The sequence below is a fragment of the Talaromyces rugulosus genome, chromosome I (assembly GCF_013368755.1).
Source record: "Talaromyces rugulosus chromosome I, complete sequence".
Classification (NCBI taxonomy): Eukaryota; Fungi; Ascomycota; class Eurotiomycetes; order Eurotiales; family Trichocomaceae; genus Talaromyces; species Talaromyces rugulosus.
Window position 1 is genome coordinate 1,612,433 of NC_049561.1, and position 27,955 is coordinate 1,640,387.

A 27,955-nucleotide genomic window follows, 5' to 3' on the forward strand; every position below is an offset into this window, starting at 1 on the left:
CTGTCTTACCAACAGAACATTTCTTTGTTCGGGACCGAGCAGTGCAAGCGCGATTGGTCCACAAGCAATGCAAGGACGGGAGGCGCGGTGGGGCTCGGCTCGTTAGCCGCTGCGGGGAGAACATTAGCGGGACCCACATGTCTGAGTTAATTGGATGTGGGGCTTCTCTCTATGACAATACACTGTAGTGATTATACTATGCAGATGTATACAGATGTATATCATGGATTCAATGGTGTTGAATGTGGTTGTATAATTTCAAATTCTATAGATCTTTAACGGCCAGTACATCATCAACCATGCGTGGAGCCGCACCGAGGTAATTGACCGGATCACACAGCGACTCGAGTTTTTCTCTACTCATCTTCGACGTCACCTCGTCCTTGAGTAAAAGACATTCGAGCAGGGATTTCCCCTGTTCAATGCTGTTCCGACATGCCTCGTACACAATATCATGTGCTGTCTGCCTCCCCACATAAGGCGCCATGCCCATCATCACAGCTTCAGCCACGATCAACCCACGTGTGGAGTGTAGATTGTCAAGCATCTGCTTGTCATTAACTGCTAGCCCGGAGAGTGCAAAGTGGGTCTGAGACAGAGCTCCCACGACAAGCACAAAGCTTTCCGGCACAGCCACCCATTCCAGATGCCAGGGACCAGAAGCTCTTTCAAAGTCCGAGACCATCCCATCAAGCACCAACCCGGCATTTGACCGGAGAATCTTCGATGCCGCAAGAATAACCTCACTGGAAATTGGGTTCCGCTTCTGAGGCATTGTGGATGAGGCCCCACGATGTGGCACAAATGGTTCGGATACTTCTCCAAGCTCGTTGGAGCTCATGATGATAATATCAAGCGCCACTTTGCCCATCGACCCACCTAAGAGAGCCAAAAAGTTGATCGTCTCCGCAATCCCATCGCGGGCTACATGCCATGTGATTGAAGGATCGACCAGTCCCAATTCCTCTGCCAGGGCCTTGCGGACGCGTATACCATCATCACCAGAACCTAAAGAAGCTAAAGACCCAGCAGCACCACCAAATTGAACCAAAAGCGCCCTATCGCGCAACTGCTGGAGACGCTCTAGATGCCGTTGAAAACCCGAAAGCCATACTGCACACTTGTACCCAAATGTAACCGGCAGCGCATGTTGTAAATGCGTGCGTCCTGCCATGGGGGTATCCCTATACTTCCCCGACAAGTCGCGCAACGTCTTGATGACATCGCGAAGTAGCCGCTCAACAATTACCAGCCCTTCTTTCATTTGCAAAACACTGGCCAGATCCATAATGTCTTGCGTGGTTGCACCCCAGTGAACGTATTTACCGGCATCCTCGCCACAGAGATCGCTCAACTGTCGCACCAAAGGCAAAATCGGATAGCCGACAATCTCTGTCTCGTGGCGCAGGCGTTCGAGATCGAGTTTTGATGCCACTGCTCTTTTGGTGACTTCTGCTCCCACGCCGCTTGGAATCACATTGCATTTGGACTGGGCGCGTGCTAGGGCTGTCTCGGCATCAACACATCGGCGGATATAAGACTCGTCTTTGAATACCTGACAGTCACATTAGAAAAACGAAGAAAAATATAGAAAAAAAGGCTTTGGGAATACCTGGCGGATTTCATCGGTACCAAACAGCGTTCTGAAAATAGCAGAGTCGATTGCGCTGACGGAGCCCATGGAGCGTGTTTGTCCTTTCATCGAATATCTCTGGAGCGTAATCGAATTCAACTGTAGGTAGAGAGGTTGACGAATGGAAGACAGATGCGGCTTTACGAAATTGCGCCCTCGAACTAACCGGTGCAAAGAGGGGGAGGCCATTTCGACGTTGCTGGCAAGGGAAACGTACGGAGTAGAGGGGAGAGAGACCACAGAGGGAGAAGATGTTACCACTTGCCTAGCTAGGTGGTATTTGGGCACTGTAGGGTATTGTTTGGAACAAACATTAGAAACGAAATGCATTATTGATTGAACTGTGTTCTCCAATTTCTTGTGGGGCTTCGGGGTGGGGAAGTTGGTATCTATTATCCAGACCTCCTACAAGAGTTTTACACGATTAAACGGCAACATATCAAAATTATAGATTTTAGAAATAGCAAAATCTAGTCTCTTACTCACGGATGAAAAGCGATGCAACCCCCAAGCCCGTGCTGTAAATATAAGAGTTAGCAGAGACTAAACAAGAACCCATTCATTCGGTTTACATACCTAGCACACATTGTCACAACACCCAATTCCTTATCCTGCCTCTCCAGCTCAGCAAACAGAGTCGCTGTCTGCCGGCCACCAGTGGCACCCACAGGGTGTCCCAAGGCAATCGCACCTCCGTTGGGATTGACTTGTGCTGGATCTAGTCCAAGTTTTCTTAGAATGTAGAGAGTTTGACTAGCAAAGGCTTCATTGATCTCAAAGATGTCAACGTCCTTTTGCTCAATACCAGTGTATTTGAATAACTGCGGGATGGCAAAGACTGGCGAGATGCCCATCTCATCTGGCGCATTGCCGGCTACTTGGGTACCGACAAATCGTCCGATGGGCTTCAGGCCGCGCTCTTCGACCCATGTTCGTCGTGCGAGGATAACGGAAGATGCTCCATCTGATAGTTGTGAGCTAAATAGTGTAGAGATTGTTAGCGAAGGAAAACCAAGAATATACTAGACTCATGCAACCCACGAGTTTCCAGCTGTGCTTCCTCCATTCTCTTTAAACGCAGGTTTTAGTTTGGCCATTTTCTCAACAGTAACCCCAGGACGAATCCCTTCGTCGAGGGTGACAAGCTTGGTCCCTTCTTGTTTAGTCTCTTCGTCGATATATCTTGCATTAATCGGGACAATCTCTTTGTCGAACCGGCCGGCCCTTTGCGCTTCACTGGCGCGCCGCTGGCTCTCAACAGCATATTCATCTTGATCCTGCCGAGAAACCCCATATCGCTCCGCGACATTCTCCGAGGTAAACCCCATGGGTAGAATACAATCGCGAGCATCCTTAACCGGCGAATTTTTAAGGGTTGGCGACACGTCCACGGGGATCCCACGAGTGCTATAGCATCGAGTCATACTCTCCACGCCGCCGCCTAGGCCAACATCAATCTGACCAACCATGATCGCATGGGCAATGTGCGTGACAGCCTGCAGGCTGCTCGAGCACTGCCGATTTGTCGTGTGGAAAGTAGTAGAATTAGGGAATCCAGCCGCGTTCATGGCCATCCGACCTGTTTTGGCGAATCCCAACTCGGCGAGGACGTTTCCTATTAGGACATCGTTGACATCGCTGGGCTGGATTGTGGCTCTCTGGACGGCTGCTTGCATGACCTTGAGAACAACATCATGAATGAGGTATTACTAATATTTCCTGGAAGTGCATACCGGCATCAAAATCTCCTCTGGCCAGAGGTCCTTGAATCCGCCCTTGAACGCGCGAGTGATGGGACTCCTCACGGCGGAGAGGACGACCACATCGTGTGGTGTTCGCCGTAGGACCTCGCGCCCGACTTTGGTGAGCATTGTTTCTGTTCTCTGTTTTTGGATTTAAGCAATTTGAAAAAAGAAGATTTTTGATTTGAGACGAATGATGGAGAATAATCAAGTATTGAATCGAGTAAGTGGGTTTGTTGGTTGTGGGGATGAATGAGTGTGGAGGTGGAGACCGCAACAACTGATGCATTCATCAGCTGGTCAAATTATTAGACACTATGTTACCAATACATTAATTCATACGACTTATTATAGTATACAGAATTATTTGACAGCCGTTCATATTGCAAACCCTATATTTTCATCTATGTACATTATATCCAAAACGCCAGTGAATAGATCCAACTGCAATCTACACTTAAAAAGTCTTGAGATCGTCAGCGACCTTGAAAGGCGCTGCGGTCTTGCTCTTGACTTCATCAACAGTGACACCCTCGGCAACTTCCTTCAGCGTGAGACCCTCTGTTGGGTGCACGTTGAAGACAGCGAGGTCGGTGATGATCTTCCAGACACAGAGAGGTCCGGTGAGAGGGAATGTGCATGCTGGAGAAAAGTTAGCATGAGAGAAAAAGAAAGAAAACAAGGAGTAGAAAAAACACTGACCAGGAAGAATCTTAGGGTTGCCTTTCTTGTCTACGTGTTCCATGGTTACAACAACCTTGGTCTTGCTGGGATTGGCAACTAGGTCCATGGCACCACCGATGCCCTTGACTTTACCGGGCAGCATAAAGTTGGCCAGATCTATTAGTGGTCAGCACAGATCCGAGTGATAGCAAAAAAAAAACAAGGGGAGAAAGTCATACCTCCGTACTGGCTAACTTGGAGAGCACCCAACATGGTCAGATCAATACGGCCAGAGCGGATCATGCCAAAGCTTTCGTGGGAGCCAAAGACAGAGGCACCCTCAGCAAGAGTCACGGTCTCCTTGCCAGGGTTGATCAAGTCCGGGTCCTCCTCGCCAGGCCGGGGATAGCCACCGAGACCCAAGATGCCGTTTTCAGACTGCAGGACAACCTCGATGCCCTCGGGCAAAAATGCCGGGGCAACAAGAGGCATACCAATACCCAAGTTGACATACATGCCGTCCTCGAATTCCTTGGCCGCGCGCTTCACAATACGTTCACGTCTGGCAGTGGCATCGCCGGAGCCTAAACACCGGTGTTAGTGTTGTTGTATATGTAATGCTTTTTGTGAATTATGTATAGCTTACCAGCTTTCAGCAGGTCGTTCGGGTCCTTGGCAAATGTAACCTTTTCAATCTTCTTTTCCTCGGTGCTCTTGATCACTTTGCTCACGTAAACTCCCTGGAGATGAATCTCCTCGGGAGCAAGCTGGCCAACCTCGACGATCTCATCGGCCTCAACAAAGGTGATTTTGGCGTTCTTCGCCATGGCCTCGTTGAAGTTGTTTTGCGCCTTACGAAACTGGCAATTTCCGAGCTTGTCGGCCTTGGCCACGCGGACAAAGGCATAGTCGGCAAAGTACGATTCCTCCAAAACAAAATGTTTTCCGTTAAACTCACGGGTTTCCTTGGGCTGGGACTTTTCGGCGACGCTGCCGTCCTTGTTGTAGCGCAGCGGCAATTCACCGGATTGGACTGATATTTGTTAGACTCCAAGAAAACCCTAGCTTTTCTTTCCCTTCTTTCTAATACGTACCAATTGTTCCGTAGGCAGCAGGAGTGTAGAAGGCAGGTACACCGGCGGCGCCAGCAGCGCACTTTTCAGCGATTGTTCCCTGTGGAGTGAGCTCGAGGGCCAGGTCGCCCTCCAGGTACATTTTCTCAAAGACCTTGTTCTCGCCAATAAACGATGCGATCATCTTGCTGATCTGTCGGGTCTCGAGCAATTGACCTGTACAGTCTTAGCATCCCCCCCCCCCCCAAAAACAAGAAAGAGAGAGAGTTACCCAGCCCCACGCCGGGCATCCCAGCGTTGTTGGAGACAATCGTAAAGTCCTTGAGCTCAGGACGGTCGCGCACAGCATTGATCAGCGTGCTGGGAACGCCCGAGAAGCCAAATCCGCCCACAAGAATCATAGAGGAGCCCTTGAGGCCGGAAATTGCTTCTTGAGCGTTTGCGACAATCTTGTTGATCGCGCCCCGCGAGGCAGACGAGGAGAAGTTGCGCCGCCATAGGGGGCGGAACAACGAAGGGCCTGGAGTTCTGGCCTTCATTGTGAAATTAAAATAAAAAATGAGAAGGAGAATGAAGAGAGAAGAGAAAAGAGAGCAAAAGGAAGACGAAGAAATACTTGAAGCATCGGCCGGAGTGCACTACCCGACGGTTGTCGGCCGCGCTGTCGGCTAGGGGGCAAGGAATATTATCCACACAGCGATGGGTAAATATTAACTGCTATGTACAAACTAGTATGTTCTAAGCCTGCTGCGGCAGTTTACCGACAAGGAAATACTGCAGTGTCAAAAGAAGTAGTGTGTGATTGTCAGGATATTGATACCCCAACTGCCCCACCGTCGATAACGTGCGGAGTAAAAACAGCAACATTCAAGTTACGACAATAAAAACAAAATAAACAACATACTTTCCATTCAAAGTCTATTTTATTAGGCAAGAAATTAAATAATTAAACTCCGTGGGCACTGATTTTATGCATGTGTCGAGTATATACTACATAATAACTTAGGGATGAGGGGGGAAAGTGTTGACAACACTTTTACCCCAGTAAAATGCACCAGCGAAATGTGCAATGTTTCTCCCCGGGCAATAAGAAATGCTATCTTTAACCCTGAATGATTCCAGGACCCCACGTCCCTAATACTCGATATGGCAACTTGCAGCCAGTAAGCTTATCGATTAAATACAGCAGTGCTCGCTACACGATCTTGCTGATAGCTGTGATAATACTCATTCTCCCGACCTTCCCTGGTTGAAATGTTTGCTAAAGCACCAGCCATGGCATCCAAAGACATCCCTCCCACGCCAACGCTGTCCGAAAAGCACTCTGGAGTCCCCGAGAGGCTTGCCGACAAAGCCCAGCATGCAAAATCATTAATCTTCGACATCGCCACCAAGAAGCAAAAAGCTCGCAAGAGGCCGCTTGCCATACCTCAGGGCATCGAAAGGCCCACGTTCCTCAAAGCCATTGACGAATTGTCGCAGCAGCTGGGGCAGGAGAATGTGGAACTTGCCGATCAGCCTTTAAAGGATGGATGGTATATGGAGCGTTCGTTTGTCCTAGGAAATAGATGTATAAAGGAAATATTGATAGAGATAGATCCAAATACCCACGATGCTATGCATGTCCTCGACGAGGAGGAATTCGTGGCCTCTGCAGTTGTGTACCCAGGCAGCACAGAAGAAGTACAGACGATTGTGGCATGGGCCAACAAATACAAGATCCCTATATTTCCCATTTCCATTGGAAGAAACCGTAAGAATTATTTTTTGTGCTTGGATAAAAAACACACATGTAAACTGATTGGTGCAGTTGGATACGGCGGTGCGGCACCCCGTGTACGTGGATCTGTGGTGATCGACCTTGGACGCCGCATGAACACGATCCTCGACATTAACCCGGATGATCACACGTGCCTCGTCGAGCCAGGCGTCACTTTCTACGCTCTTTACGAGGCCATCCAGGCGCGCGGTTATGACCATTTGTGGGTGGATGTTCCCGATTTGGGAGGAGGTTCCGTTTTAGGAAATACTTTGGACCGTGGTGTGGGATACACTGTCTACGGAGACCGTAAGTACCACAGATACTGCTCATGATTGAATAAACTGTTTATATATTTTTTTCTTTGGCAGACTGGGCATGCCATTCTGGCCTGGAAGTCGTCCTTCCCACGGGCGAGGTGATTCGCACGGGCATGGGAGCTATGGCAAACAGTTCTAGTTGGCAGATTTTCCCATACGGATTTGGTCCGATGGCCGAGTAAGTAATTAGCCAGCTATTGGTATATGTGCCATTACTGATAGTCCCGTCTAGTGGCTTGTTTTCTCAATCGAATATGGGCATTGTGACGAAACTGGGCATGACCTTGATGCCAAATCCCGGAGGCTACGAAAGCTACGTGCGTATACCTCCTACGATCTGAAATATGTCCTGCTAACCGAATCTAATAGCTATATACCTTTACCGAGGAGGCCGATCTTGCTCCTCTTGTGAGTCTTATCCATATTTCTCAATGTTAAGAGGACTAACGCAGACAGGTGGATATAATCCGGCCACTGCGAATCGGAAACATTTTAGAAAACGTCGCGCAGCTGAGACACGTCGTACAAGCCATTGCCCTAAACGGCAAGCCTCGCAGCACTCACTTTCAAGGCCAAGGGCAAATAACCGATGAACTCGCGCGCAAAATTGCACGGAGAGATTTAAACTATGGAGACTTTACCTGGCTGTACTACGGCATGTCGTACGGGCCCAAACATATTCGCCAATACAAGCTTGATATCATCCACAAGGAGTTCATGAAGATCCCTGGGGCGCGTCGCATCGACCCAGCCTCTTTACCCAAGGACGACTATTTCTGGTCTCGCGACCGCATTGCAGCAGGGATTCCAGATCTCGAAGAACTGCGCTGGGTAAACTGGTACCCCAACGGTGGACACATCGCATTCAGCCCTGTATCCCCTGTACGCGGATCCGATGCTACAAACCTATGGCAGATTGCACGCGGGCGAGCGGCCGAATTCGGCCTAGATATATTCCCTGCGTTTTGCGTGGGGCTGCGCGAAATGCATCTGATTGTGGAATGCGTGTTTGATCGGGACGACAAGAGCATGCGCGAAAAAGCGCTGGCCTGTATGCGAGGCATGATTGACGATGCAGCAGCTAAAGGGTACGGCGAGTACCGAACTCACATAGCCTTGATGGACCAGATCGCGAGCACCTATGATTGGAACGACAATGCGTTGATGAAGTTTAACCAGCGGCTCAAGGATGCGCTGGATCCGAATGGCATCCTGGCGCCAGGTAAGTCGGGCGTGTGGCCAGCGCGCTATCGCGGGCGTGGCTGGGAGATGACCAAACTTGATGAGTGTAGTGAGGGCAATGGGGTGCAGCGATATGGTGATAAGCTGTAGCTGTTTATACTGGTCGTAGATATTACATATGGAGTTTCATTGAATCTATACAAGATTAGGCTATGTGGGGACCCTGTACATGTGGAGGTGGGGCTGGCGAAATATGGGAACTACAACAAACATCTTTTCTTCCTTGTTCTTACTTCCAAGTTTTTCTTAACTAGAGTATAGTATCCAAAGCATCACTGAGCTTTGAAATGTCTGGATCTATCCCGGTGTTGCGCCCGCTGGTGCAATGCACTCAGAAGCAACATGCTTCGTCAGTGTTGAGATGCACGACTGCGTCTATATTTCGATCGAGAGGAACACCTCATATTTCCAGGAAATGTACACAACAAAAGAGCATGTCGTCTTCCAGCACCACCTCCAATGAAAAAGGCAAATTGCCACTGGCTGGTATTCGCGTACTGGATATGAGCCGCGTGCTAGCTGGCGTAAGTTAATGTTGCTATATACTGTTTTTTTTGTGAATTTTTTGTGTGCTGAAGATTCCATGGCTCCTTGTAATAACTGACATCAATTGTATCTAGCCATACTGTACACAGCTTCTTGGCGACTTGGGGTATGTTTTCACGCATCCAAAATTTGCAAATATCGAGCTGATCACCTATAAGAGCAGAGGTAATCAAAGTTGAACACCCCGTACGAGGCGATGATACCAGGGCCTGGGGTCCTCCGTTTGCAGAATACAAAGATGGGCGAGATGGGCCGGGTGAGAGTGCTTATTACCTTTCAGTGAGTATCTTCCCCTATTCATGACTTGGAATTGCGCGGCTTTGCTAAAAAGACTGGACCAGGTCAACCGAAACAAAAAGTCCCTAGGTCTTTCGTTTGCTCATCCCGAGGGCGTTGAAGTGCTCCACACGCTCGCCAAAGACTGCGATGTCCTTGTCGAAAACTACCTTCCAGGCTCCCTAGAAAAATACAACATGGACTACGAAACCATACGAAAAATAAACCCACGACTAGTCTACGCCAGCATCACCGGATACGGCCAAACCGGTCCTTATAGCAACAGGCCGGGCTTTGATGTAATGGTAGAGGCTGAATTCGGATTAATGCATCTGACCGGCTCGCGCAATGGTGCCCCTGTCAAAGTCGGCGTGGCAGTGACAGACCTGACAACGGGGTTGTATGCGTGCAATTCAATCATGGCTGCACTGTTTGCCCGCATTAATAGCGGAGAAGGACAGCATTTGGATGTGTGCTTGAGTGACGTTCAAACGGCCACTTTGGCGAATATGGCCGAGTCTGTTCTGGTCAGTGGGAAGAGAGATAGTGGTCGATGGGGGACTGCTCACCGTATGCTTTCAAACTAGACGTTTGAAAATCAGTTGAGCTGATTGATACTATAGCTTCCGTGGTCCCATATCAGGGCTTCAAAACAGCAGACGGCGACATTTTCGTCGGCGGCGCCAACGACCGGCTGTTTGGCATCCTTTGCAGCAAGCTTGGAAAGCCAGAATGGAGCACGAACCCTAAATACATAACCAACAACGAACGCGTACGCAACAGAGAAGAACTCGAGGGCCTTATTGAGGCGGAGACGACAAAGCGAACGACGCAAGAATGGCTCGAGGTTTTTGAGGGCTCCGGCCTGCCGTATGCTGCAGTTAATGATGTACTAGACACTTTGAATCATGAGCATAGTAAGTTCAATGTTGTTTTACATAAACCAAAACCTAGAGAGTTTACTGACTCTCTTCTTTTAGCCAAGGCTCGCGGCATGGTTCAAGACATTGATCACCCGATTTGCGGTTTAATCAAGGTACTCAGTCCGCCAGTGAAATACTCTAATGCTGACCCTAGCATTCGCTTGCCACCGCCGTTGCTTGGAGAGCATACGGAAGAGATTCTCGTAGAAGTTGCTGGGCTGGAGAGGAAGCGAGTGCAGGAGCTGAGATCTAAGGGAGTTGTTGCATAGCAAGAATAATATAGAGCATATGATGGGTCATATAAGTTATAGACTTTATGAACATTCATTTACCTGTTACATACATCAATTGGTTGCTATACTGGTTGGCCGGCATTTATCAATACAACCCAAAAATGCACTATACAACCTATACTACATCCCACTATTAAAATTAATCCCTGCGTACCCCATGGGGGCGGGGTATACATTTAGACAGGGATCGCAATCCACGGAAATAGAAGCGCTTTAGGGTTCAAACACCGACAGCTCGGCATGTCTGGCTGCCCCAAGTCCCGAGAAGCCATAATAATGCACGCCCTAGTATTAATAATAAGTTAATAATGACTGACTGGCATGGTTTGCGGGGGCCCCGCGAGTCATTTGACTGGCGCACGCAAACTCTCTCCTCCCCGCGCCCATCAATGACTTTCTCTCAACCGGCGCTGTTGCTGTCGACTGCTCGCTGGCCCTCGGCCTGCATCAATTACTTTTCTGATGATTCTGCTGATTGGCAATTGCTTTAAGCTTCGGTGACTGGCCCTTTTTTCTCCCCCGTCATCTTTCGTAATCTTTTCGTTTTGAGCTGCTGCCGGCTTTTTCTCCGCATCGACAAATCCTTCCTCCCCGAGCATCGATTTTGTCTGGGGAAAATGAATGCGACGTGCTTGCGATAGAACAAGAAGAAAAGAAATTTGGAATTTGGCCTCTGGTGCTTTTGAATATTTCACAGAAGCAGTCATGGTCTTGAAAAAGTGCACCATCTGCGACCGTAAATTCAAAAAGACCGAGCACTACAAGCGACACGAGCGCTCCCGTATGTGCTATATTCCCAGTATCATCCTATATACTCTTTTTCTAACTGGAACTAGACACCAAGGAACGTCCCTACGAGTGTAGTGTCTGCCATAAACGGTTTTCCCGCAGGTTTGTAGCAGTCTTTTCGTATATATGGGCATCATTGCTGACGTGACTCGGCCGCCAGCGATGTTCTGAGCAGACATGCTAAAGGCCATGTGCAGAACCAGAATAATGAGGTATCCCAGGCGACAAATGGCACCAATGCCGCGCAGAATGCTACAGCGGACGCAAATCTCTCACAGCCTTCGACCTTGAATCCAGACCCTGCTCCAATAGTCATGGATGACCAAAACCAGCTGTCAGAACGTCGGGCGTCCATGGCCACGCCGGTGCAACCGGGGGATCCCAACGATGGCCCGATGACACACCTGATTCCCAATGGCACAGACGCTCTGGAAGATAGCCAACTGCCTCATATACCGACTCCGCGGGATATGCAGCTGGCTCCTCCAGGTGGGCTGTCGTCCAATTTGGACTTTCTCGCCGATATTTCTGTCCATCACAACCGAACCGAACCCGAGATGAACCCCATGATGATGGGTGATCAGCAACCATATTTTGGCTGGGGAAACGTGTCTGCCCTGAATCCCACGGATCAAGATGCATCCCAGCGTCCTATGGCCTTTGACGCAGTCCCAAATGAGATGCTACAGCTGTGGCTGGAACCACGGGCAGACAGCACATCCCATCATAGCTCCAACGATTACATCAGAGACCCCGCCATGAGTTTTATGGGGGATAACTTTCTTTCCCCCGGTCGAAGGAATAGCCATTCAATTGATCCGGTCAAGTACGGCGACAACATCCCAAACGAGAGGTTCGCCCGAGTTGAGCGCTGCTGGTTTGCGCCATCTCCACTTGTTGGTCGCTTGATTAATTCTCTATGGCGGGACATTTCGTGTTTCGAATGCGACAATCTATTCGCAGTTCCCACATATCACTCGTTGAACTCGTTGACAGACAACTACCCCGGAACACGCTTTGGCCTGGACGATGAGTGCCGACTCCGTCTACAGGCCATCTTCGGCCTTACACAAATGCCTGCTATGCTGGGTTTCGGGGCTTCTACGGCTGACGCTGTCTCTCCAACCGCATCTTCGACATCCGGGTCAATACCAACCTTTCCGCCGGCTGAAATTCTAGATATGGCGCTCGACTTGTACTTTAGGCATTTCCATCCGCTCGTCCCGTTCGTCCATATGCCGACGTTTTGTGCAAGAACAACAAGAACATCTCTGCTATTCGTCATGTGTCAGATTGGAATGAGCATCTTGGGCACCAAAGGGTCAACGAGTTTCGTCATGAAGACGTTCCCTTTTATCCTGGAGAAAATAAGTGGAGAGCTGTCCAAATGTGCCGTTGGCAGTGCGACTCCAGCGAGTCTCATGTCAACATTCGCTGCTGCATTTCTCATGCTCAACCTGGCTGCCATGACAGGGGTAAGTACATATTTTTATTTATACAGAAATGTATCTGACAAGCACAGGAAAAACAGCATTTGCAGCAGTCACAGATGGTATACATCAATCTCATGTCGGTATGTATACCACTTTTTCTTCTACACTTCCGTGCAGCACATCTAACAGCTTAGGTTGCTCAACGACATGGCCTATTCGTTGCCGCCGAAGGGCATATCTTGGACATGGCGCTTTTTGAGGCTGTTCCGGATCTTGACATGCGATGGAAAGCATGGAGCCGAGTGGAATCAGCAAAGCGGTATGTAAACTTTTTTTTTTAAGTGAAGTATGTTTTCTAACTGAACTAGTCTCATTGTTGGCCTGTTATCGCTCGACTCTTGGTACTCTTCATTCCTCTCAACCAGCCCAATCATCATGCCAGACGCGGTGCAACTCATCCTACCTTGTCACGACTCACTCTTCAAAGCCAACTCATCCTCGCGATGGATGCAGCTAATCCGCAGCGGGAAACGCATTCTCATGCCCATGATCAAATCGCCCTCGGAAACCGTTGACCTGCCAGCAATGGATTCGCCTGTAGTTGACGACATCTGCATGCATGCGGTATTGGCCATGATCCAGCTACGTCTTTCAGAGTCTTATCACCGTCTGATTTGTAACCGGACAACTTATCCCTTTGTGCCGTGCCATACATATGCCATGGACGGCCGGGCTCGCTGCTTGACCACGCTGCAGGTCCAAGTAATGAACGCATACAGCAGCAACGACTATTCACTCGAGCGCTTGAATCCAAACTGCCTGGTCATGTGGCACCACATGTGCATGACCCTAACCGCCGACATGCAAATCTTCAACCTCGCTGCGGGCCGTGACGGCGCCGAAGCAGCGCGCAGAGCTCTCGACGATATTGCAGCATGGAGCCAAACCCCCTCCGCGCGGCGTGCGTGTCTGCATGCCGCAGAGATATTCAAGATCCTCTCAAACCGGAAAGCGTCGGACGATATCATGTTCTTCTCGGCCTACGCTCTATTCTCGGCGGGCCTTGTTTTGGGGCTTTATACGTTTATGGTAGTGGTACCACAGTCAACGACAACAGAGGTTCAGGTTGGCGCGGCGTCGATCGAGGTTCTCGACGATACTATCGACTGGCAGCAGGTTGACTGTGAAGGGTTTAATATTACCGGTAACCAACCGTTTGCGACTGCGCCGACGGATATCCCCGCGATCAAATTTATTCGCAATGGAGGCACGATTTATATTCGTGGTGTTCCGCAGCAGGGAGGATATCAGTCTGCGCGCCGGATCATGTTGGACTATGGCGGCTTGCTCAAGGACACGGGGAAGTGGAGTGTGCGCAAGTTTGCTTATGTGCTGCATATAATGAGTGATGTATTGATGGACGTTGACTGAATGAAGTAAAGTGGAATGTGATAACGATTTTATTGACGACTGGCTGACAAGCCAACATCCATCCCCAGGACTATACCACCGCCATATCGACGACATGGTTTCAATGCTGGGGACAACAAGAGAAGAAGAAGCAAGAGAAGCAGCTCTCTCAGTCGATGTGTATTCCGCACGAGTACTACTAGTGGCTCGGAAATATTGCCTGCAACAAATTAGCAGTACAAGTTTGTACACTACGAATATTATGTATGAAACGAATTGTCACGGGTTGAAATGTGTTCGATCACTTCTGTACTAATTGTTTAGGAATTCAATGTTCTAGATATCTGCTATATAATCCTAGCTTCTTACACATGTATTAAATTCTATATACAAATCTATCATTTCTATATTGAATATAAAAAACTAATTCCGATACAATAGCCCCTCCACCATCTCTCCAATGGCCAACGAGCTAGTCAGCCCAGGACTTTCAATCCCCAGCAAATTCACAAACCCTGCATACCCTTCCTCTTCCCGAATAACAAAATCCTGGAATCCTTTACCAGCCGTGTTCGAACTCGCATGGCCCAATTTGGGGCGGATCCCGCAGTAGTCCGACGCGATTGCATCAGCCTCAATGCTTGGTAAGTATCGTCTGATTTCGGGCAGGGCTTGCTGTAGACGTGCCGGCGAGGGCCGATAGTCATCCGGAGAATCGACCCATTCGACATCTGGACCGAAACGGATGCGGCCGCCCATGTCGAGGGTGAGATGTGTGCCTAGGCCGCCATGCCCAGGGACAGGGGCTGGGTAGATCAAAGTGGATGAAGTTGGCTTTGAAGCACTATACGAAAAGTACGAGCCCTTGGCATAAAACGGCTGTTTGTGGCGCTCGGGGGGCAGGATCATGTTGTTTATGTGGCAGGCGTACAGACCGGCCGAGTTGATGAGCGTGTCCACTGTAATTGAGGTTTCCTCCTGATCAACAGCCTCAGGAGATGACGAGGTGAATATCCGATACCCTTCTTTCCCACCATTAATCGGCTCAACGCGTGTAACGGCTGTTTGAAAAGCGATATCTCCGCCTCGATCCTCAAACTGGCCCTGCAAACAGGTCATTAGAGAATGCGCATCCACAATCCCCGTCGTGGGTGACTCGACGACACCCGCCAGTGCCTGCACGTCGGGCTCTGTGCGTGCCGCTTCTTCGTGGCTAACAAGGCACGTCGGTACGCCAATATCCTGCGCATGCTGGCGCAGTTTTAGGCAGACTTCCCATTCAGCGTCGGTCTGTGCGACGATCCATTTCTTCGTCCGGCGGTGCGGGATATTTTGCGTGGCACATAGATTGTACAGCAAGTTTTTGCCCTCGATGCAGAGCCGTGTTTTGAGCGAGTCGGCTGGGTAGTATATGCCCGCGTGGATTACCTGGTAGATCAGTATATACTGAGAGAAAGAAGAAAAGACAAGAAGAAAAAGGATTTACCTCGGAATTTCGACTGCTCGTTTCTGTCCCCGCTGCACCGTGTCGTTCGAGGAGCAATGTTGATGTACCCTGTCGCGCAGCCAGCTGCCGTGCAATGGCGAGCCCAACGACGCCCGCGCCAATGACCTTTCAAAAATCAGTCGAGAAAACTAGCTACAAGGAAAATAATGCAAGATGGCTTACCGCATGCGTAAAGTCCGCGTTGGATACTCGCGACGTCGAGAACGTACGACGAGATCGGAGAATGTGGTTGACGAGACTGGTCTTGATGGTGCGGGGAGACATTTGGTTGGCTGCTGCCAGCCAGCCGCAATAGAAAAGCTCTAGAAGTTGGGGGGTGTCTGTTGTTTTCAAGTCATTGAAAAAGGAATATGTCTCTGATCCTTTACATATAGTGGTCGCTGCTGGCAATTGAATGTTTCTTCAATGGATGATGGGTTATGGTTGAGGCCCGAGGTTATCGTTATCGCTATCGAAATTTGGAGCTTCTTCGGATTTTAATCCGTTTCCGACTTATCCCCGAACTATACAAAACATGTACATAGCTAAATATATTGACATGAAATAGGTAGTGTATGATTGCTCAGTTATATAATGTCTACCTCTATACGAAACATAACCATCGCTAATATCAACTCCAGTGGTATCTTGCACACATGTTATATCCAGAATCAATATGACTATAAAACGTCTATGTTCAACCGCGTTTCGATACATTTTTTAACATCTCGTTAAAGTGCTATTCAAGTCAGTAATTGGTACCTTTTTTGAACAAGCAAAGAAGGATACATACCGCTTTCTGTTCATTCGCTAGTTTACCATCCGTATCCTGCGCACTGTTAGCAAACACATGTATTCCAGCTGGACGGGCAAAACTCACGCTGATTATAGTCAAAATCAACGAGTAATTATTATACAAGAATCGTTCTCGCCGTTTAGTATCGCCAGATCCCCTGCCTAGTTTGGCTAGCAGTGCATCGAATTCCGTACCCAGTCGACTAAGACTGTTCGACACGGGTTCGTCGTCGCCGGCCTCGCTGCTCAGGCACAAAATGCCATGCAGCAGTTGGCCGAATCGCTGTGTGAGAAAATGAGGCGCCGAGGACTGTTTCGCTTCATCCATTGTCAGAGATAGGGCAGATACGGAACTTCGTGCAGCACCAGATGAAAGACGTTTGAGAGACTCGCAATGCAAGTCCATGATCTTTTGGAATCGAGGCCATAGATGCATATTGATTCCGTTTATATATGTCTCAGCCACTGGCACTTTCCGTCGCTGGAGCTCAAAGGCTGATCGCTGGTTTAACCGCACGCAGAGGAGAACACCGAGGCAGTCGGTCGTGTTGTCGGTGAGCTGTTTTGTCATGGCCGAACCCAAAGTGAACAACGGCTCGAAAATCTCGCTCGCTGTCCGAGAAATGTGATGAAAGGACTTGACCGAAAACATCTTCGTGAGAAAAGAGTATTCCGACGAGACATTGTCAACCAATGCCAAATTGAAGTTTCTAAATGGCACCTCAAACCCATGTGTGGCCTTTTCTTCTTCGGCAATATATGAACTGATTGCCATATGACTGGTTGTCCTGAGAACCTCAATCCGCCTTCCAAGAGAGAATGGGTCATGTGCGACACCTCTTCCACCTGGACCACCACTACTGCTTCTCTGCGCGGAAGGGTCTCCTCCAAGGACATTGTTCTGATCAGATGCATGGATTTTAAGCTTTTCCAACGCTTGGATGTAGCGTGTAAAATTCGACAAGTAGTACCATCGCATCGTATTTACATAGGCTTGTGTTATCTCGTCTGAAAGGGCTGGGTGAGCTCGCGATAGGAACGAGTATAAATCTTTGTATTTGACAAGGTGCTGCTGCTGAATGACCTGAGCGTTCATATTTGGCGAACGGATGGCTTTGATTTGGGCGACTAAATAGTCTCTGATTCTGACGGTAGCCTATTATGTATGGTTAGCAAGGCAGCATGGTAATCAAGTCAGAAGAACAACCTTGTGTTTAAGAGCGACGAGCAGCGGGTTCACATCCTCTACAGCCTTCACAGACGAGCCGGCTGATTTTTCGATACTCGCACTGCGGGCCTCGACCTCGTTCAGGGCCTTGACCCAGTTCTCATCGATGGGCCCCTCGGAAATAACCCGGACTGTTTTTGGTGATATACTGATTTCCTCGACCGCAGGACCGAGTAGTCGTTCAACGTTGCGCCGATTTTCCAGCTTGGCATTCAACTGCACGGATCGCGTCTGTAGTGTTTCGATTTCGGCGGAAACGGTGCCAAGTTCGGACTGGAAGTCTGAGAGGTATGATTCGACCGATTTGAGGACGTCGTCACAATCCTGTTGGTATATTAGCAAGTATATTCAGGAATTCGATATCTTCAACCACATACCACGATGGCATTATGGAGCTCCTGGAATTTGTCTCGGTCGCCCTCAACTACGTGCATGTCAGCAAAAGTGTTATGTCTCTCCACAAGTAAATAAAAACCGACATTGTTGTATGGTTGCAACACCCGCTTCGCTGCTGAGAATTCCTCCCGAGTCCTTTCCTCGGGTGACGAATTCTTCAAGACTAAGCTCCCCAAAATCAATAGCGTCGACTAATTGCGTGGGTTTTTCCATCGGAGGCTCTCCCAGGCTGTCTGCCGTCTTCCTCCCGATGATGCCATAAAGCACATCTACCGGACCAGCGGTTCCAGGAGGCGGCGTGCGCGCGAGGGCGGATTTGTGTGGGGGTCCATTGGACGGGATTCTGGCCGTGGTCGGCAGGGAAGTACTCGAGTCGTTCGGAGTGAGCAGGAGCGAGGTAGAGGAGGAACGAGGGTGCAAGCTTGGGCGAAAGGCTTGTGACGGAGGAGGACGCGGCGATCTTTGGCGGTTGTTGAGAGGTGGCGGTGTTCCCGAAGGAGTCGAGTGGCCAGAAAGGCGATCGAGCCACATCCTCACAGGCCAGCAGTCACAAGGCGCTCAATGCGTCGAGGTTGGCGAGATGAGGCCAGACCGAAGCTCGACTGCGGTTATCGCGAATCCGGGGCAGCCAGGTCCGGCTTTACCCAATCGGGAAAGCGCGCTTTCTTCACGTTTTAGTATGTGCTGCGTTTAGCATGTGCTATTATTATTACTGACTATGTAGTGGGAGCAGCAGCAGCAGTAGTAGTAGTAGTAGTAGTAGGTAGCGAATAGCACCTCACGGAATGTTCCTTATTATTATTATTATTATTATTATTGTTGTTGTTGTTGTTCTTGTTATTGTTTCTTAGTAAAAAGGCTACGCTGTCGGATCCTACTGCGTTTTCCGGCCTGCGACCTGCACCTCTTCTAAGGATATGCAGTTATATCGAGACATGTATTAGCCGACCATGCCTCATAATGACAACTAGAGTATTGCTATCATTATGTTGCAAGGCAGCAACCCCCGCCAAAAACCGTTCGCCCCAATGCAGCCTAGCGCGGGAAAAACCCGACGAGCCAGTTAGTGAAGATTATTTCTTTCCGCGTCCCACATCCTTTCCCACTGGGCTCTTTTTTTTCTCGTCTCGCTTCTCCTCTCCCACGCGCCCTCCTCTTCCCACCTCTTCCTCTTCGCCCTGCTGTACTTCTGTCTCTATACGCCCTTTTTCTCTATATCAATCCTTCACCATGGCCGACGACGCCCAGGTATGTTCATCTGCTGCTGTGCCCCGCAGCGCTGCCTCTATCCCCCCGCCCCGCCTTGGTTCCCCTCCTCGCCTCCTTGTCTTATGCACATCACCATCAACTCCAATCTATCTTTTTATTGTATGACTCCCCTAACATTCGCCTGCGCAGCATGAGCACACCTTCGACAGCGCCGACGCCGGTGCGTCCGCGACTTTCCCTATGCAGTGCTCTGCTCTGCGTAAGAACGGTCACGTTGTGATCAAGGGCCGCCCTTGCAAGATCGTCGATATGTCTACCTCCAAGACTGGAAAGCACGGTCACGCCAAGGTCCACTTGGTCGCCATCGACATCTTCACTGGCAAGAAGCTCGAAGATCTGTCTCCCTCCACCCACAACATGGACGTCCCGAACGTGTCCCGCAAGGAGTTCCAGCTTGTAAGTTGCTCTACCACCTATATATTAAAAACAAAAGTCCCCCGCAGCGACTAACACAATCTTTTCTAGCTTGACATCACCGACGATGGATTCCTTTCCCTTATGGATGATGGCGGCAACACCAAGGACGACGTCAAGGTCCCTGACGGTGAAGTTGGTGACAGAATCAACAAGCTCTTCACCGATGAGGGCAAGGATGTTAGCGTTACTGTCATGTCTGCCATGGGTGAGGAAGTTGCTGTCGAGTGCAAGGGTGCTTAGATTATTCTTTTACCCTTTTTTTTTTCAAGCCTCAACACAATTTTTTTTTACCACCGTTCATGCCCAAAAAAATATATTCATGCCTTCACGATGTTTTGGGAGCAACTATGTCTCGCCAATGGTCAAACACCTCTCTTGATGCTGGGTGTTTTGCTCGTTTGTTTCTTTCCTCACAGCGTCAAGATAAGTTACTCGCAGACTTGGCTCGTGCCAACATTACGATCACCATGAAATCATACGTATGACAAAAGATCAGTTGGAAAGCTCGTTCCAGGTTTAGGAGCATTTCAACGTGAAATTTTCAATCAAGGAAGTGGACAATTGGTTCTCTCAAGTTGCATTATTCTTGTAGAAGATTAATATTACGGTAGTAGTGGTAACATGAAGAAAACATGTAGTTTTGTAGCGTCTGGTCGATTTGCTGCTCCTCCGCCCATTTAGGGAAAGCGGGTTCCAAGCAAATGCAGAACTCCACCACGACTTGACCTCGCCGCCAATCTTTTCTGAATGCGTGCTTCCGACCTCGCCTGTTGAAACAAAAAAGCAAAAAAAAAGAACAAGCTGCATGGCCGACCAGGAATAAAACAGCATGAGAGGCGCTTGCCGCGATGGAGTACGTCAAGCGCGGCCCTTGCGGGCAAGACGGGTGTCGCGAAAGGCGCTACTACTTGCAAGATGGAGTCTGGTTTTGCAGACGGGGTCACCAACAAGAGGTACAACGACCTGCCTTCATGAAATTCTTTTCAACAATACCTTTTCTTCTCTTCTTCTAGTAAATGGCTACTTACCCAATGTAATTCTGGCTAGGGCCGGCAAGTCGAAGAGGACCCTGATGATTTTGGAAGACGAGGAACGATACATCGCGTGAAGAGAGTCGCCGAAGAAAAAATCCAGAAGAGTAAGTTTTTCTAACCAAACATGGAGTACGATGGTTTCTGACATGAATTCCAGCATACAGCGGCCGGCGAGGTTATCGTCTCTTCATACAGGCTTACCAGCTCATACTTTGGAAACAATGTCATGTACTAGTACACGAAAAAGGGTTTCCTGCTGACCTAGAGGTAACTTTCTTATCAGTTTTCTTCTTCTTTCTTAAATGTACTGACTTCTCATAAAGAAAGTGGTAAAAGACCTCTGGGCGTTACGGCTACAGTCGCTGGTAGACAAGTTCGACGAGTCGCTCGACGCAGCAGACAGCAATGGCAGCGCAGAGATTTTCAGCTCACAGGCTAGTGCCATCGACGCTGTCGAAGATAAAAGCCCAAGCTCTTCTACGGCTCGAAAGGTAACCGATAACCCGTTATTGGAGGAAAGCTTGGGTCTTTGCTATTTGGGCACTTTGCTGCTGCGTCTGCCTGTTAGCATCGGTGATATCTATAGGTGAGTCATCCACAGACTCACAGACTTAATTTTTTTTCTATTTCTTCCCCTTATTTTGCGGTTGGACTTGACATTTAATAATATAAATTTATCAGGTTCGCAATGAGAGAAGAACTGCCCTTTGTGCAGGCCATCAGACTTGTTCCTCTTGAAATAAGAGACAGGCTTACGCAGGTCTACACCAGAGCACTCAGTGTACAGGTAAACCAGCGACATCTCAGCTAAATTCTCCTTCACAGCTAACTGTGTCCTAGACAGCTTTAAGCGGTGAACGCCTCCATGAAACCGTCTACCAATTGGGGATGATGTATTCTCGGGAATATAATATCACATTCCCTCCCTTGAACGTGCCCCTCATGCTCTTCCAATTTGTACGACAATTGGCACTACCTTGTAAGAATAACAAACCACCAAACATCCCCAAAAGCTCTGCCTTCTGACAATGTTGTATTTAGTGGAAGTATATTCCTCTGTGAGGAAACTGCAACAAATCCTTGACTTCTCATTTCAGTTCCCACTGGATAAAAAAACGTCTACTCGAGCGCTCAGTTTTCCAGAAGCTCAACTTCTGGCTCTGATTGTTGTTGCTACGAAACTGATATTTCCTTTCAGCAAAACAAAGGGCTTCCCCATTTCAGCCACAGAACCAGCCGCACAAGTCCTAGATTGGAATGTGTGGAACGCTGCACAAAAGCACTTTGAAAAGAAAAGCAAAGAAAAGGGGCGCCTTGCCAAAGGGCAGGAAGTCACGGTCAATGATGGCCATGTGTTTCATCTGACCGGACAGCAAATGGATGATTATTTGGATTGGTATGAGAATACTTGGATTGATAAAAACAGGGGTAAGTAATACTTTCCTTCTTGGCAAATGAGCGGAATTCTAACTTTCAGCAAAGCCGCGAATCCTCTAGCACCCATGTTCCCAATCTCTCGCATGGAGTCTAGTAGTCATCCTGCAGAAACAAAGCCTAGTACGAAAGAAAAGGAAGATATAGAGGAAAAGATAAGAACGGTGACTGGCGGCATTACTCCGGCTGAAACTGTTCCACCAAAGCACTCCGAAGGCAGCGAGGGAAAACAAAATGGCAATTCTGATGACGAAGAAGAAGAAGAAAACGACGACACCACACCTCGCCCAGGCTACTCATACCGGGTCTACAAACAGGAATCGGATATGCCCAAAACAGCACGTAAATTCTACGAAACGGCAGCCAACTTGTCAGGTTTGTCGTTGAAGACACTCATGGCAGCCGTCAATCGTAGCGAGCTCAAGCTTGAGAAATGGCAGGAGGATACTCGGCGAGCAGAATATCACGGCGAGAGAAATGTGGAATATACGGCATTTCGAGACATCGAAGAAGGAGATGAATGGGGGACAGATTCTGAAGAATAAAATGCAAATAAACCTAAATATTTCTTGAATCGAAAATAATTATCGCATCTAATTCGCCATTAATGATATACCGGAATAAACACGCTAGTCCATATCGGGACTGCAACTTAGGGCAGTAAGCCCTATTGCCGTATCCGTCATCGCTCCACATCTCGCTTAGCCCTTCAAGACTCCTTCCGTGCGGCGACTGTCAGCGACGTTTGCTCGATCGACCACAGGAACAGACGACATCGACGAATATCGCAACCAGTATGTGCATTTTCCGTGTTATATTTATTGGAGAATATGAAATCTTGAATGAGCAGCTTGCTAACGGTTTGTTTTTTTCTTGCGACTTACAGTGCAGATGTAGGTTTGACCTTCTTTTTTTCCCTCCAACCCCCCCGACCGAAGATCGCCCTCGATAATACATACCCTCAAATGCGAATGATTCAACAAGAAGAAACTACGTATAAATATTGAAGCGGTGGACTGATGGATGTTTCTTTTGCAGTTTCGTCAAGACCCTCACGGGCAAGACCATCACCCTTGAGGTCGAGTCCTCCGACACCATCGACAATGTCAAGTCCAAGATCCAGGACAAGGAAGGAATCCCCCCCGACCAACAGCGCCTGATCTTCGCCGGAAAGCAGCTTGAGGATGGTCGCACTCTTAGCGACTACAACATTCAGAAGGTACGAACCTTGGAAAAATCATATGGATTTTAGGTCAAGAAATGGGAAAACCAGATCTTGATGGAGACATCTGAAAGAGAAAAAAAAAACGTCTGCAACTCGAAACAATACTGATGGTGTTTTTATTTTTAATAGGAGTCCACCCTCCACCTTGTCCTCCGTCTCCGTGGTGGTATCATCGAGCCCTCCCTGAAGGCCCTTGCCTCCAAGTACAACTGCGACAAGTCCATCTGCCGCAAGTGCTACGTACGTTCCAAACTCATCAACAAGTCAACAAAGAAAAACACCCCCCAAATCTAATTTGAAATATTAGGCTCGTCTGCCCCCTCGTGCCACCAACTGCCGTAAGAGGAAGTGCGGTCACACCAACCAGCTCCGCCCTAAGAAGAAGCTCAAGTAAACGATTCGCCCCCCAATCGAGGAAAAAGTTCTTGTCGGGGAGTGGTGTTGTTACTGGGGAGTTGTTATTTTACACTTTTTTTGTCATGTCCGGGGTTGTTATGGCAGTAGAGTTATTCCGGTCACAAGTTTAAAAAAAAAAATAACAAAAATTTGGTCCGATATTCACGGGTTACGAAGCTTTTTTTTTGCGCTCATCACTACGTGTGTTAGATGAATGGAGACCCAATATGTCCTGCTAAACAATTGGGAATTGACATCAGAGAGGCTGTCTTTTTCTTTTATCTTTCTGATCGACTCTCCCGCTCCGAGACAGATGATTCAATGTTACAAATTATATACACTAGTTCTTTTTGCTCGTGTAAAATCTACGTGGTCAATTCCTCATCTCTTCACATTTAAAAGTGTCCAGACACCTGAAAGTACATGGATATTGTACATCATAAAAAATAGCAAAAAAGGAAAAAGAAAACAAAACATCACAGCTCCTGCTAGTCAGCATCTCAAAATGTGATGCAACACATCAAACACGTGGGTAGCTAATCCACGAAACTACGGTTTCCTCTCAACTTGCGCGACGTTTAGAAAAGCAGGCGTCTCTTGTCATCGTCCTTGTCGTCGTCGTCATCATGCTTGTCATCGTCGTCATCGTGGTTCTTTTTCGAAACGGGGCTACCGTGACTGGAAAAGGTGTTAGCAAAAGAGGATAAAAGGAGGGAGATAATAAAAAAATCATACGCGAAAAACAGGACTTTGATGGCAATAGCCAAACCAGCATGCAGAACAACAACCGCAATAAGCAGCATCTTGCTGGTCTTGGCATCAGTCGCAGTGAGCACGGGATACAAGTTGCGCAAAAGGAAAAACACTGTCGAGGCAAACCCAACACCGACGAGGGCCCAGTTCAGTGCCGTCAGAGGACTCCAGCTGACCAAGGCAACGGCAATCCACATGAGGTTGGCATATCCATACAGCGCCCAGCATTCGACGAGGTCGGCCGTAGAGCTGCCGAACCATCGCAGAGCAGCCCACAAGGCAATGGGAATCACGCCGGTATATCCGTAAACGAGGCCGGCTGCTCCAGAGAGCAGTCTGAAATCGTATTCGAAATGCTTGTCATGTTCACGCGACAGATACTGCGAAATGGTTCCGGTCAAGAAGAGGATGATGATGACAGTGGTTGCAATCCAGAACGGTCCGTACAGATCCGGGTTCCCATCCAGAATGTCGAGGAAGTTGGAGCGCGGATAGACTGCGGCTACGCAGCGTCGGAGCACTTCGTTTGTATCAACATCAAAGAACTGGCTGTAATACTGGATAGTCCACAGTCGGTGTTTGCCGTCTCCCGACCGACCACCGGCATCGCGAGATGAGCCTCCTCCACCACCTCCATTGCCTCCGAGAAAGGGTTGTGAATCAGCTTGGATCTTGGCGGTGCGAGCATCATTCTCAAAATCTGTAGCGGGTATTAGAAGATTGCTCGTCCCTGACTTTATTCCGTTCAGTACGTACTTGATGGGTGAAATTCAAGGTCTTCTTGAAGATCAGTGTGGCCCAGGTCGCCCTATATTGACAAAGGTAAAACTTTAGCATGTATACTTCCGGAAATTTCTAAATCAAATACGCGATAATGAATTGCACTCGTGTTCGAAAGCAGCAAAAGAGAGAGTCGCACCTCGGCATCAACGTCTACAACAACGTCGTAGCCTTGATTGGCCATTTTCGCAAGCCGCGCTCAACAAATATTGGTATAATCGGCAAATATATGACGAATCACAGCTGTGTCTGGGAAAGATGAGAGGCGATGCGATTGAGGCGAGCAGCAGACCGTGATAAGCACCGAATCGACATGGAGTGAAGGAACACGCAACAGCTCCGAAGTGTACACTTGGTTTCTCTGCTGGGCCGCACGGCCAATCACATTCGGCTGTCAGGCGCGCAAAGTGGGGCTCTGCATCATGCATGATACAGCTTCATTTCTCTTCATTATTACTTTTCTATTATTATAGACCGATAAATATTATTTTGTTACGCACATTCTGTCTATAAATTTTCATCAAAATTTTCTATCATACATAACCATCTATTTTTCAAGCCGAAATCGTACGTATCCTGATAATCTGCTGTAGAGAAACTCCTTGACACTGCCAATAAAAGACCAAACGGGCGAGTCATATCCGCTCTTACGAATATAAATCGACACCAACCCAACAAGGAGAGCCAGACCCAGAGAGCCAGCAGGTCTCCGATAGCGCCAGAGCGCTGCGTAAATCTTCTTTCGGGATTCTTCCCGTTGTAATTGCTTTGCTTGCAATTCAAATAGTTGTGTTGCCTCGTCAAAGCTGACGGCTTCTCCAACGGTTCGAGAAGTCTTCAAAACGCTATTGTACGGTATCTGCCGCCAAGTCCGGAATGGCAGAGATTCGGGAGGGTGCTGTTCGTAGAGGTCCAAGGTAGATACGATCAAGCCTTCTAAGTCAAGAGGCGCAGGAAGCTTAGACAAGGTAAAGTGAATCATCTCAGGCTCGTCAATAGGTATGTCCAAAAGCTCCTTTTTTCGTTTCAGAACAATGGCCGCAAACAGATAAATTGCAACGACGGGTTCGTGAGAAAGTAAGAAATCATATAATCGTACAATGTCGTCATATTCTTCAATATCGTGGGCATATAATGTGAGAGCAGCTGCGAGTGCAAAGAAAGGCTGGGTCCCAGATAAGTGTCTGCGAACCCTCACGTCGACGCTTTCCAATATGACCGGAATAAGGTTGAGGTGCTTAAGAGCAGGCGTTAATGACGGGAGCATGTAATCTCGTATCCGTAACAGAGAAACTCGCGCAAAGGTATTACGGGCTGTATGAGGACCGAGTACTAGCAGAAGCACTTGTGCAATGTCGTGATACCCTTGGAAATAACAAAGCATCGGATGACGTCGGAGAGTCTCGGTGATGAGATTTGATAATTGTTGCTTGCGTTTTGCAAGATCTTCTTCCTCGCCTATATTTGGCATGATTAGAAAAATCGTTTCGCAATATAGCCGAGAAACAAACCCTGTGGATAATACACAAAAGATCGGTTGACATCCAACTTGACTTGGTCTTCATCTCCATGTCGGGGGAGATCAGTCCAGTCTATTTGCGAGACCTCCTTTGACTGATCTTCTCCTAGCAGAAGAGGCCCTAAAAAGTCAACACAAAGCCACAGATCAACCGAGTGAAGGAGAAACACACATGCGGCTTGTCGTAGTGTATCATCAAGCAAACCCCCGGGAGAGGTTGCATAGCCCACCAAGGCTTTAACGTCCTTTTGCTGGCATGCCCTTTCAATGGCTTCTCGCTTCTCGTCAACAGCTCTTGATTTTTCTCTCGTCTCAGCATCGAATGCTTGCTTGGCGTCTCTGTCTGTTGACAGATCCTCCACGGTTTCATCCATCCACGGCGAAAACGACAGGACAAATTTATTGATGGAAAGGAATATTGGATGAGATAGATAATGCCAGGAAGAACTAAATATAATAAATAAATGGGTCTAGAGATGTCTGTTTCACGGTGCCGATATCAAATTATGCCAATCCGGATATTGTCATCAGGTCATCGTCCAACAAGCGGGCTTGGAGAGTGCATATGAGCCAGCCTGCTTCGAGCTCACCGGGCGCATCTATATTCCTGCACGACAATTCTTGCTTCTCTAGCAATGATCGTTCGAGAGAGCGATAGTTGGATAAAGCAGAAGAAAGTGTCACGTCGACTTTGGATGTTTGAAATTCGGGCCGGGTAGCCGCGGCCTCTGATTGGTGCAAAAGCTCTCATCAACGTACGGCCGCAATTGGCACGCGCCTGCTTCTTGACGCTGTCCCCCGCCAACTCCTGCATAGCTCTTCCTCTCCTTGCAACACGAGGAACTGGCTGAAAGTGAATCCTGTGGAATTTAGAAAGACCTGGCACTTGGCCCATCTCTCCAGACAGGAGTCTGTGTCTTGTCAGCCTCAATAATGATTTGATACTACCTATCATCGCCACAGCCTAGACAACCTAAACTTCGCAAGGCTGGATCTTGTTTGCTTCTTATCTGCAACGCTAGCTTATGAGAAGGCTTGCCTTTTGTTCCTGTCGAACGTCGTGTTGACGAGATCTTCATTAGGCATATCATGATCACATTGGACATCCACCTGGTTTATAC

At 48.4% G+C, this 27,955-nt stretch overlaps 8 protein-coding genes across 8 annotated transcripts; 4 read left to right on the forward strand and 4 right to left on the reverse strand.

Annotated features, from left to right (window-relative positions):
• Positions 1 to 265: 265 nt before the first annotated feature.
• TRUGW13939_00538 (uncharacterized protein) lies at positions 266 to 5,650 on the reverse strand (the record flags this gene model as incomplete). Its single annotated transcript, XM_035483745.1, has 12 exons — positions 266 to 1,555; positions 1,613 to 1,920; positions 2,120 to 2,151; positions 2,210 to 2,611; positions 2,675 to 3,312; positions 3,367 to 3,516; positions 3,860 to 4,017; positions 4,078 to 4,215; positions 4,278 to 4,622; positions 4,685 to 5,071; positions 5,133 to 5,327; positions 5,383 to 5,650. 12 exons carry the CDS (start codon positions 5,648 to 5,650, stop codon positions 266 to 268), a joined length of 4,311 nt encoding a protein of 1,436 aa, XP_035339638.1.
• Positions 5,651 to 6,386: 736 nt separating this feature from the next.
• Positions 6,387 to 10,446, forward strand: TRUGW13939_00539 (uncharacterized protein; the record flags this gene model as incomplete). Its single annotated transcript, XM_035483746.1, has 13 exons — positions 6,387 to 6,864; positions 6,922 to 7,179; positions 7,242 to 7,368; positions 7,423 to 7,507; positions 7,560 to 7,598; positions 7,647 to 8,412; positions 8,694 to 8,781; positions 8,845 to 8,956; positions 9,053 to 9,084; positions 9,137 to 9,257; positions 9,320 to 9,824; positions 9,878 to 10,171; positions 10,235 to 10,446. 13 exons carry the CDS (start codon positions 6,387 to 6,389, stop codon positions 10,444 to 10,446), a joined length of 3,117 nt encoding a protein of 1,038 aa, XP_035339639.1.
• Positions 10,447 to 11,175: 729 nt separating this feature from the next.
• On the forward strand, positions 11,176 to 14,123 carry TRUGW13939_00540 (uncharacterized protein; the record flags this gene model as incomplete). Its single annotated transcript, XM_035483747.1, has 6 exons — positions 11,176 to 11,251; positions 11,307 to 11,361; positions 11,420 to 12,734; positions 12,782 to 12,832; positions 12,887 to 13,011; positions 13,061 to 14,123. The coding sequence occupies 6 exons, from the start codon at positions 11,176 to 11,178 to the stop codon at positions 14,121 to 14,123; spliced, it is 2,685 nt and encodes an 894-aa protein (XP_035339640.1).
• Positions 14,124 to 14,525: 402 nt separating this feature from the next.
• TRUGW13939_00541 (uncharacterized protein) lies at positions 14,526 to 15,873 on the reverse strand (the record flags this gene model as incomplete). The annotated part of the gene is made up of 3 exons (XM_035483748.1): positions 14,526 to 15,530; positions 15,589 to 15,714; positions 15,772 to 15,873. The coding sequence occupies 3 exons, from the start codon at positions 15,871 to 15,873 to the stop codon at positions 14,526 to 14,528; spliced, it is 1,233 nt and encodes a 410-aa protein (XP_035339641.1).
• Positions 15,874 to 16,285: 412 nt separating this feature from the next.
• TRUGW13939_00542 (uncharacterized protein) lies at positions 16,286 to 18,538 on the reverse strand (the record flags this gene model as incomplete). Its single annotated transcript, XM_035483749.1, has 6 exons — positions 16,286 to 16,327; positions 16,382 to 16,417; positions 16,469 to 17,539; positions 17,591 to 17,935; positions 17,989 to 18,035; positions 18,091 to 18,538. 6 exons carry the CDS (start codon positions 18,536 to 18,538, stop codon positions 16,286 to 16,288), a joined length of 1,989 nt encoding a protein of 662 aa, XP_035339642.1.
• A 699-nt stretch (positions 18,539 to 19,237) lies between these two features.
• Positions 19,238 to 19,933, forward strand: TRUGW13939_00543 (uncharacterized protein; the record flags this gene model as incomplete). The annotated part of the gene is made up of 3 exons (XM_035483750.1): positions 19,238 to 19,255; positions 19,406 to 19,672; positions 19,742 to 19,933. The coding sequence occupies 3 exons, from the start codon at positions 19,238 to 19,240 to the stop codon at positions 19,931 to 19,933; spliced, it is 477 nt and encodes a 158-aa protein (XP_035339643.1).
• A 608-nt stretch (positions 19,934 to 20,541) lies between these two features.
• On the forward strand, positions 20,542 to 22,706 carry TRUGW13939_00544 (uncharacterized protein; the record flags this gene model as incomplete). The annotated part of the gene is made up of 8 exons (XM_035483751.1): positions 20,542 to 20,646; positions 20,741 to 20,831; positions 20,885 to 20,994; positions 21,051 to 21,313; positions 21,409 to 21,514; positions 21,568 to 21,706; positions 21,769 to 22,155; positions 22,210 to 22,706. 8 exons carry the CDS (start codon positions 20,542 to 20,544, stop codon positions 22,704 to 22,706), a joined length of 1,698 nt encoding a protein of 565 aa, XP_035339644.1.
• A 1,612-nt stretch (positions 22,707 to 24,318) lies between these two features.
• Positions 24,319 to 27,208, reverse strand: TRUGW13939_00545 (uncharacterized protein; the record flags this gene model as incomplete). Its single annotated transcript, XM_035483752.1, has 6 exons — positions 24,319 to 25,235; positions 25,292 to 25,343; positions 25,404 to 25,468; positions 25,967 to 26,773; positions 26,827 to 26,955; positions 27,007 to 27,208. The coding sequence occupies 6 exons, from the start codon at positions 27,206 to 27,208 to the stop codon at positions 24,361 to 24,363; spliced, it is 2,130 nt and encodes a 709-aa protein (XP_035339645.1). The 3' UTR covers positions 24,319 to 24,360.
• Between the last annotated feature and the right edge of the window lie 747 nt (positions 27,209 to 27,955).